Source organism: Myotis brandtii, unplaced genomic scaffold, assembly GCF_000412655.1.
Source record: "Myotis brandtii unplaced genomic scaffold, ASM41265v1 scaffold328, whole genome shotgun sequence".
Taxonomy (NCBI): Eukaryota; Metazoa; Chordata; class Mammalia; order Chiroptera; family Vespertilionidae; genus Myotis; species Myotis brandtii.
The window spans coordinates 3,181,754-3,191,026 of record NW_005362626.1 but is presented as its reverse complement, the minus strand read 5'-3'; the positions used below and the strand labels follow the sequence as shown (position 1 = coordinate 3,191,026).

Sequence of the window (9,273 nt, the reverse complement as noted above, 5' to 3'; positions counted from 1 at the left end):
GGGGGGGGGGCGGGGGGGGGGGGGGGGGGGGGGAGACAATTACTGCATTTGCTAAAACTGGAATAGACAATCACATTTTACAGAAATTCTCCTGAAAGTACACTATGTTCTTATCTAAATTAAGAACTAGGTGAATGTATATGTGACATAAAGAAATAAAAAGGAAAGGTCTCATCAGGATGCAATTGGTCTGAAAAAAAGTTTTAATCCACAGATTTTATATTAAAATTCGAATGACTTTTGAAGACGAGGAAGCATCAGTCTCCTTAAAGACACACCCCCTAAGCCAACGCCGAACCCTCCAGCCCTTCTGGCCCCTGGACATACCTAGGGACAAAGCAAACTGTTACCAACTGGAGGTGCCACCTGTGGAGGGGCGGGCAGGGTCCTGCTGATGCCCACCTGCCCCTGGGCTCCGTGCAGGGCCCGCCCTTGCTCTGGGCCTTGTCTCAGTTCTGCAAAGCACCTGCCTTCCTCCCGCTCATGCTCCCTCCCTCTGCCCTTATCAGTCACCCTTACCCCACCCTGGCCGACATCCTCAACTTTCAGCCCAAATGCCCATCTTCTGGGAAGCCTTCCCCCACACCACTAAGCTGCCAGAGCTGTGACTCATCCCACTCTCCCCTTCAAGCCATGAGGGCAGGAGGAGATGCATTCAGGGTGGGGGAGCCATCGCCTGTGTCAAAGACTAGGGCTGTTTTCGTGCTAGAAACTGTCAGCCCCCTGGTGACTCCACAAGAGCACCTTGGAGGTGGCAGGGCCCAAGGCCTGCGTGCAGCAGGGTACGGAGCGGCTCCTGACCTGGCTGCTACCCTCCCAGGAACTTGTGAGACAGCTGATCGTGCTGGTAGGCTGAAATCAGCTGTGGTGGGAGCAGTTACACCACAGTCAGGGGCAAACACTGCCCATCAGGGCCTTCCTCCCAGGGAAGCTCCTGCGGGAAGAACCTGGGCTGCCCTCAGGAGAAAAGGGCAGCACAGGGGGCGGTCCCGGGGGAGCTGCAGGTGGAGGGGAAGCCACAGGCCTGCTTGACCTCAACAGTGACACTGTGGGGATAGCACTCTGACGTCCTCGGGGCATGAAGAGGGCAGAACCAGGGGTTTTTTGTTTGTTTGGTGTGGGGTTTTTTAACAACACACATTATCTGGCAGTTTCTGTGGGTCAGGAGTGCAGAGCTTAGCTGCTCCTCTGCGACAGGCAACAGGCTGCTGGCAGACTCATCTCCTTGCTGCTGTGAGACTGACGGCCTCCCTCTGGCCGGCCGCCTGCCGGGCCTGGACACTGGCCCTCTCACCCACGGCAGCTTCTTTCTCCACGGCTCCAGGAGCTCGACCCGGTCCTCGCAGTGAACATACGAGAAAAATCACCAGTGCTTCTGGCAGGGGGAGAGGGAGGCAGCGGGACAGCAGTGAGCTCCCAGCGCAGAACGAACCATCTGAGAGCCTGATGGGCATCTCCTTTCCTCCTCGCCCTCACGGGTGAGATGAGGACAGCGGGGCCCAGAGGCTGTCATCTGCCCCAGGTGAGCAGCTGGGACCAGCTGCAGGCATGCTGACCAGCACATTCCACCGCGCCTGCAGCCGGGCTGGCTCAGGCAGGAGCAGACGCCTGCCACACGCCCGGGATTCCAGGCTCTGGGCTGGAGGTGGAGGCCTGAGCATGCGGGCTCCCGGGGGCTGGCAGCTGGGGCTCGGGGCATCTGGGAAGCCAGCTCCCACACTGGCCGGCGCTGGAGCACTGGTGAAGGGCGGTGTCACGATGCAGCATCGGAAGGGTCACTTTTCCCTGCACTCCTGAGAGGACCTGGGAAACCGAAGCTGTGTGTTTAGCAGTACGTGTTTCTTGCTTGAAACTCTGCGAAGACATGGTGCTACATTGGACTTTCCCTTTATATCCAACACAAGTGGAAGGAGGTCCTGCCGCCAAGTGCGGGAGCCCAGCAGGGAGCAGGCAGATGAGGTCTCTGTGACAGGAGGTATTTAAGGAAAAAAATACATCAAAACACTCCAGCATCGCTGCCTTCTGCACAGGTGTGATGACAATACTGCTGTTAACATTTCTGACAGTAAGATCTGCAGGAAAAGGATCATAAAGCAACTTGCATGGTTTTGCACTGAGCGTTTTCTTACAAACAGGTTTCTCAACTCCTAAGAGGGGAGGTAGTCAGGCTTCCCGCTCACCATATTGGCAGGCGCCCCCTCCAACCGCCTGCCATTGTGGTTCCCTCCAGGTACCTAAGCCTTCTGGGGGACAGGGACTGGCACCCTCACTTTGTGTGTAGCCAAGTGCTCCAGCCTGAGCCGTCATCTGAAATTCAAGTGCAGACGAGTGAGAAACACAGACGTGGAGGCACCTATATTTCCTGAGCGTCTTCCAGGTGCCAGTTCTGTGGAATTTTTCAATTTCAGAACCTTAGCTGCTATGGTGAGGACACACCGAACCACCTCCCATGCACCCCCAAGTGGCCCTTTCAGCGAGCATGGAGATAAAAGTGAGGGCAGACTTGACCCACCCCTTCACGGAATCAGGACAGAGCAGCTCTTGCTCCCTGGGAGGCCTGACTGTGCTCAGGAGGCAGACAGTTTAACGTCAGCCAGAGGTGCTAACCCCCATCTCGGTACACTTCTCATTTAAAATGCGGTTTGGGGGCTTGTGGCAGGTGAGGGTGGGAGGCCCACATTCTCCAGGAAGCTGGGACCCGGTCCCAGAGTGAAGCCACCTGTTGAGGACTGATGCTGCCCTTGGCATTGTCCAGGAAAGGGCCGGAGAGGCCACCATGCCCAGCAGCCGCCACGTGTGTGGCCTGGGCGCGACGGTGACAGCCGCAGTGGAAAGCGCGCCCCACCTGTCCTCCCCCCCCCCAGGAACCACTACCACAGCCGGGCAGCCAGAGGCCCTTGACCCCGCCCCCCCCCCCCCCTCCTTTTTCCCCCCCTTCCCCCCCCCCCCCCCCCCCAGGAACCACTACCACAGCCGGGCAGCCAGAGGCCCTTGACCCCGCCCCCCACCCCACCTCCCCTGCAGCTTTCAACACACGCAGAGCTCAGGCTTCGGGGGATGAGAGCAGGGCGGCTCCCGGGATGGAATGCGGGGCTCCCGGGGGCAGGGGCGCTGCCGCTCAGCACCCAGAGCAGGGCCAGCACCAGGCGGTGCCCACACACATCCAGAGGGAGGGAGGGATGGGCTCTAGTCTTTGTGGAAACCTTCTGTTCTGACTTTTAAGAGAAACGCGGGCGGAGACTGTGTCAGCCGGAGCCGGGCAGCCGCCAGGGACGCGGCCGCAGGAACCGACCCACGTGGGAAGCAGAGACTGAATTCCAATTCTGCCCAAACCCGCCGTGGAAACGAGGCGGTAATTCGTTCTGAATTACTTCTCGTTCATCTCCCTTCACGTTTTCACTTCCTCCTCTTTTTTAAGCATAAAGATAAATGCTCAGATGCCAAACTACTCCAAGAATCGTCTGGGGAAGTCGCAGCTCCAAGCTCCCCGCCCACGTGGGGTCCAGGGGCGTCCCAAAGGCCAAGCTCACGTCCGCATCGGAGCCGGCTCGGGCCTCTGCCCCTGCCGAGCGAACCTCATCGCACAGCAGGAAGGGGCTCGGGGAGAGGGAAGGCCCGGGCACAGCCGGACCCGCGTCACCTTCCCCAGGACGCGCTCCTGGATAATGGCGCCCTCCAGCGTCACACACTACACATGGACCAGGCCGCCTCGCCAGATTCCCTGTGCTTTTCCATCTGGGGCTTCGTCTTCACAATTAGGGAGATAGAAATGACAAAGATGGAGCCCAAAATATGAAACGTTCTGTTTTCTCATCATTATTAAGATATAAATTCCACCTAAGTTTAGAGGCACGAACATTAATTCAAATATTCTCTATTAATGTTGTATGACTAAGACCTACGGGAACACCACAGCATGAAGTTTTCTCTAGTAATTAACTTGTCTTTGTCCTTCCCTATGGCACCCCACTGAGATGCCTCCCTGGTGACACCTGACCTGTCTTTCCTACGTGATCAGCCAGTGGCCAGCCCTGGCACCATTAGCTTTGGTGCAGTCACACAACACAAGTTGCAGGGCTCCCTGTGTTTGCAGGTTCTCCCTGGGCCCTTAATAGGCAGCAAGTTGCAGTGTGTTCCCACCCGGGGGTTATGTGACAGAGGTGTTATGTCATGATACAGATGAATAAATGTAGAGATCTAATTGGGAATAAAAAAAAGGTTCCAGAAGATTATCAACAACATAATTATCTCTTCAAAAAGATAAAACCAACTACAGTGAAATGAGGCATTTCCCGGGGTCTGCATGTGATTAAAGGGAAGCGTGAGCTTCGACAGAGCCTGGCTGCGGACGGGTAGGTTTTGCCAGTGTTCGTGATCGTGTGGGGCAGTATTACAGAAAGTCCTTGTTAAAAATTAAAATCGAATCAAAGAGGCCCACGCATGGACCCACGGTAAGCGGGTGCCATGAAGTGAGGGGTATGAATTACCCAGTTGGGGACTCTGGGGTCCAAAGACTGACGGGAGTTTGCTCATCCCTGAAGTAAAGCGAGTCCTCTCATCTCAACCTCCTCTAAGAGCTAAAGTGGTAGCTCTCCCTTCACTAGACCCACGCGTCTCAGCGTGACTCAAACACGGGAGCTGGCTCCGCCCCCCATGGCACCCCACTCCTGGGCTCCGGAACCCTCTGGTCTCTGAAACAGCAGGGTCATCTGTCTTCACTCCTAAGCACTTGGGTTATATTTTACCATCAGCAAAGCTGTACTGTACCTGTTAGTTACTAATAATAGATTTTAACTAAAGTATAAAATAATTCTGTGCCTCTCTCCACAGATTAGGAAAACAGGTATTATCCATTTACCAAATGATATGTGGTTTAATAAAACCTAAATACATTTTTAATGGTATCCATATGTTTTATCTACTGTTAACATCTTTTAATTTGAGGTATTCACAAGTATTTAATTTCTGTAAATTAGAATAACTATAAGCCTGAAAATACAATAGGTATCTGAAAAAATATTGCTTTTCTGAGACAAAGTCACTAAAATAATGTGTTTCCTTCGGTGACTGAAACCCCTAAGTTATTTTCCAGCCAGGCCTATGATTACACATAATTATCAACATGCCATTTCTAGGTACGTACCCCACCAAGCATGCTACATCCAAGTGCTAAAAATTTTATCCACTCGATTCTGTATTCACAAGGATCCAATTGTAAGAGAGCTCTGAATTTTTCCATTGGCAGGCACAAACTTCTCCATTTCTGTTCAAGGTCGACTAATTCCACGTATTGCTTGTGGCTACACTGTTTAGAAAACACAATATAATACAGTTTACATAAGTTTAAAATCCCACAGAATCCTCTAATGCTGTGAGCATTTGAACACATACACCGTGTACTCCATGCAGGGACAGGTGGACTAACTTCATGGCCCTGTTAGCCCTGCGGAGGGAGGGGGACGTGTGCAGTGGGAGGGGCAACGTGCAGGGAGTGGGGACACTAAGCTTGGCAACAATGTTCACAGCAATTTACTTCTTAAATAAGGGCCGTGAAGCAAACGTGGCATAGTGCTGTAACTTAATAAGCAGGGCATGCTGGTGCTGGGGATGGCGTCCTCTGTTATCTGACTGTAATCCCTGGCAATCAAAACATTTAAAGTCCCACCCCATAAACATGTGAATAATTACATGGGAGAAATCTTTAAACTAAATTTCTTCCTTCTATTTCAAAACAAGCAATGAAAATGGGTAACTTCTGCGACCTGCTAGTACTAATCTGTGTGAAGGGCTTTCAGCAACACTAGCATGTCCTTCCCCAAGCTACCCTCTTTCCATGGTTATTCGTGTTCCCTTTTAATAGAGAGCCATGGAAAATCTGGTTTCAAAGTCAGTGTATCCGGTCCAGAAGCCCAGTACTTCCAAATGTATAAAGGGCTCTATGTCGTATACCTGAAACTAACATTATAGTGTATGTCAACTGTAACTGAAAAGTAAAAAATTGGGGTTTTTTTCCATGTATAATGGGGACCTGTTACTTTAAAAATCAAAATCGCCCTAACCGGTTTGGCTCAGTGGATAGAGCGTCGGCCTGTGGACTGAAGGGTCCCGGGTTCAATTCCGGTCAAGGGCATGTACCTTGGTTTCGGTCACATCCCCAGTAGGGAGTGTGCAGGAGGCAGCTGATCAATGTTTCTCTCTCATCGATGTTTCTAACTCTCTATCCCTCTCCCTTCCTTCCTGTAAAAAATCAATAAAATATATTTTAAAAATCAAAATCATTTTTAGTAATATGACCCACTCATCTGAATGCCGAGCCTCAAAGCTGGGTGATGTACTTCCTACTAACTCGTTTTTCTAAAAGTGAGCCAGTGGGTGGAGAAGACTCACTGAGGGCTGTCTGGCAGGGCCAGGCCCAGGCTGCCTGGCGGGTTGGAAACCAGCCTCCCAGGGCAACCGTCCTTCAGATGAGCACTTCGGCATGCACACAGCTTCATCAACACCCTTCAAAAGGGCTTTGCCATCCCCCTGTCTAAAATGTCATGCTTTCATATCTTTAGCCTTTTTTTAGTCCAGCAACACCTAAGCATCTTAATTTGATATTTAAAAGAAATTATATTTCACTTTTCTACAATCTAATCATGAATAGCTATTGTGGTTTCTTTCAATTAAAGAAAGGCACTGAATACAACAAATTCCTTTTTGAATGAAATTCAAAGGTTTATTGCAGGGGAAGCGACTTGCGAGATGATGGTGGTGGTTTGTGTCAGGCCTCAGGGGCACCGGCTTTCTCGCGGGTTAAGCCGACTGGTGGCATAGCCCTTATACCTGCTTGTGCAGCACTTTGAGCATTCCTTGAGTCAGGCCAGTATCTGTTTTCTGAGTGGCCACGGGCATTTCAATTCTGTCCTTTACAGGAAGTGGATCTCCTCTTGACAACGCTGAGAAATACCTAACAACAACAGATATCTCTGAAGACTCATCAATACACAAAAGGCAAATTAATACTAATGACTGCGCTTTCTTAAAGGAGCCCGAAGCCCAATAGTGATCAAGGAGGAGAGCTCTCGAGTCTGAAGGGCAGTCTACCCCGGTTCCTCCACTCGGCTCTCCTCCTTACCCTCTCTGCTGCCTCCGTGTCTCTGTCTGTGAAGCGGGGATAGGGACGGTTTGTCTCAGGGTTCCAGGGAGTACTGAGCGGACACCACACGCGCTGTTCTTATCCAGCAAATACCATGAGGGGCCCTGAAATGTGGCCAGATGCACTGGAAGATGCAGGCCACGGCATCCAAGGGCAAGGTCACGGTCCAGTGTCCACTGTAACAGCTGAGGTGTGGTCTTCCCTTTTCTGGGCCTTGCTGTTTTTCCTGGGGGTTGAGAGCATCCCTCTCTGCCTATTCAACTCTCAGGCACCCAGATCAGGGATGTTCTGTTGGCTCCACTGAGGATGGGCTGTGCCACTCTGCCATGTCAGAGACCACCCTCCCTCACACTTCACTGTTCCTGCCTGGTTTTGTTTGTTTTGTTGTTGTATTTTTTAGTATTTTTCCCCTTAATTGTTCCTTTCTGGGCTCCCGATATTGCTGCCTATGTTGGGGGAAAATAGGGGCACAGAAATGTTTTGGGGCAACAAGTCAAGAGGGGGCACACATCCAGCCTCTGGCTGGTGGGAGGGATACCAGGCAGTTTCTTCTGCAAAACCCACTCCCCTCAGGGCCAGCATGCCAGAGGGGGCAGCTGCTGAGCCCTGTCACATGCAGCTCTAACAACTAACACCGTGAAAAGAAACAACACATCCAGGGAAAGGAGCTCTAGACCAGAGCAAAGCCTTGCCAACACCTTGACTTCAGCCTGGCGACACTGATGTTGGACTTTTGGCCACCAGAACTGTAAGAGAATAAATGTCTGTTGTATAAATCCATCAAATTTTATGGGATTTTGTACAGCAGTTCATAGGAAACTAATTCACTGGTTACATAGTTTAGAGGGCAGCAAAATTCGATACGCCATTTGCTAAAACATTTTAGAAAAATTTATACTGATTCTTGTGGTCATAAAATTAAGCTTCTATGCCTGTTTACTGGAAAAGGGCAAAGAGCTTTCCTGTAAAATCAAAAGGGTTTCTTTTAATGGTTCTAAGGTCTGTTGACTTGGAACTTTAAAATTAGGAATGTCTGTTCCTGGAAATAGAACGTTTGCCACAAGCAACTGTGAAGGCTCGTTTGCTGTGAACCACACTGGGCAGAGTTTAGCCTTCCCAGCCTTGGGCTGAGTACCCCAACATGACTTCCGCGGTTCTGGGTCAGCCAGTCCCTAACCCTGGGGAGATTCCCTGAGGAGGAGGAACACAGCCATACGATTTCTCCTTGTAAAAACCACCTTGCAAATAAAATAAAGGGACTGTGGTTATAGTTTTATAATGCAATGCAGAAACTTTATACCCAATGCACTTGCTTTCTAAGTTTTGGTCTATCTGCTTAAATACCACTCTCCATTATAGTGGGATAAGGACACATATGTAATACCTTAATAAAAATAAAAAATAAAAAATAAAAATACCACTCTCCAACAATGGAGTTGTTGCTATTCCGTAACAAGTGAGCGTTTTGCAGTAACTTCTGGTCCCATGGTCAATAAACCACGGTGCTTCCTCGATGGATACTTAGGTGTAGATACCACTGATGCTAAAGTGAAGTCTTGCTGACACTCTGAGTGTCCTGGGCGTTGGACCACCGCTCCAGGACCGAGGATTCACCAGCACTCCCGGGCGCTTACCCCGCGGCCCACTGCAGCACGTCGGCGGGCTGGGTGCGGATCGCTGCCTTGGTGAACTGCTTCAGGATGTCGGGCAGTTCCGGTGGGATGTGGATCTGCTGCGCGCAGAATAAGGTGTCGGGAAGCGGCATCACTCTCCCAAGACTAGGACCAGGCTGGGACGATCTAGGTGTGCTGCGGGGAAGTAAGGACGGAGAGTCAGCCTAGGGCCGCCCGCCCTCCCCCAGGTTTGGGACAGGGACGGGGGGCGGGACCAAGGTCCAGCAGCCGGGTCTGGGCCGGGTCCTGGGTTTGGGATCGGGCCAAGAGCTGGTTTTCCCGGGGGTTCGGGCGGCCTGCGGGAGCTCTTACCCGCTCGTCTTGGCCTCGGAAATTGAGGACCAACCGTCCCCTCTAGCGGCCCAAGCACAGCTGCTCAGAAGCGCTAACCGGTGCTATTGTTTCGCAACGGTATCCAGGCAACCGGCACGCGCGCACGCGCGCGGGACGGACCCCGCCCCC

General features: G+C 51.6%; 1 protein-coding gene across 6 annotated transcripts in view; it reads right to left on the bottom strand.

Annotated features, from left to right (window-relative positions):
- ROPN1L (rhophilin associated tail protein 1-like) overlaps positions 1-9,273 on the bottom strand; it is a 20,459-nt gene that overhangs the window by 2,781 nt on the left and 8,405 nt on the right. For 2 of the 6 annotated variants that reach the window (XM_014543543.1, XM_014543547.1), the window contains 3 exons: positions 8,773-8,946; positions 6,826-6,949; positions 5,144-5,305 (listed from right to left, as the gene is read on the bottom strand). In XM_014543543.1, coding sequence (XP_014399029.1) covers positions 5,144-5,305; positions 6,826-6,949; positions 8,773-8,946 — 460 coding nt within the window. Of the gene's footprint in view, positions 1-6; positions 1,964-5,143; positions 5,306-6,825; positions 6,950-8,772; positions 8,947-9,123; positions 9,243-9,273 lie in introns of those variants that run through there. The other 4 variants (XR_001363017.1, XM_014543546.1, XM_014543544.1 and 1 more) reach the window with 4 other exon arrangements.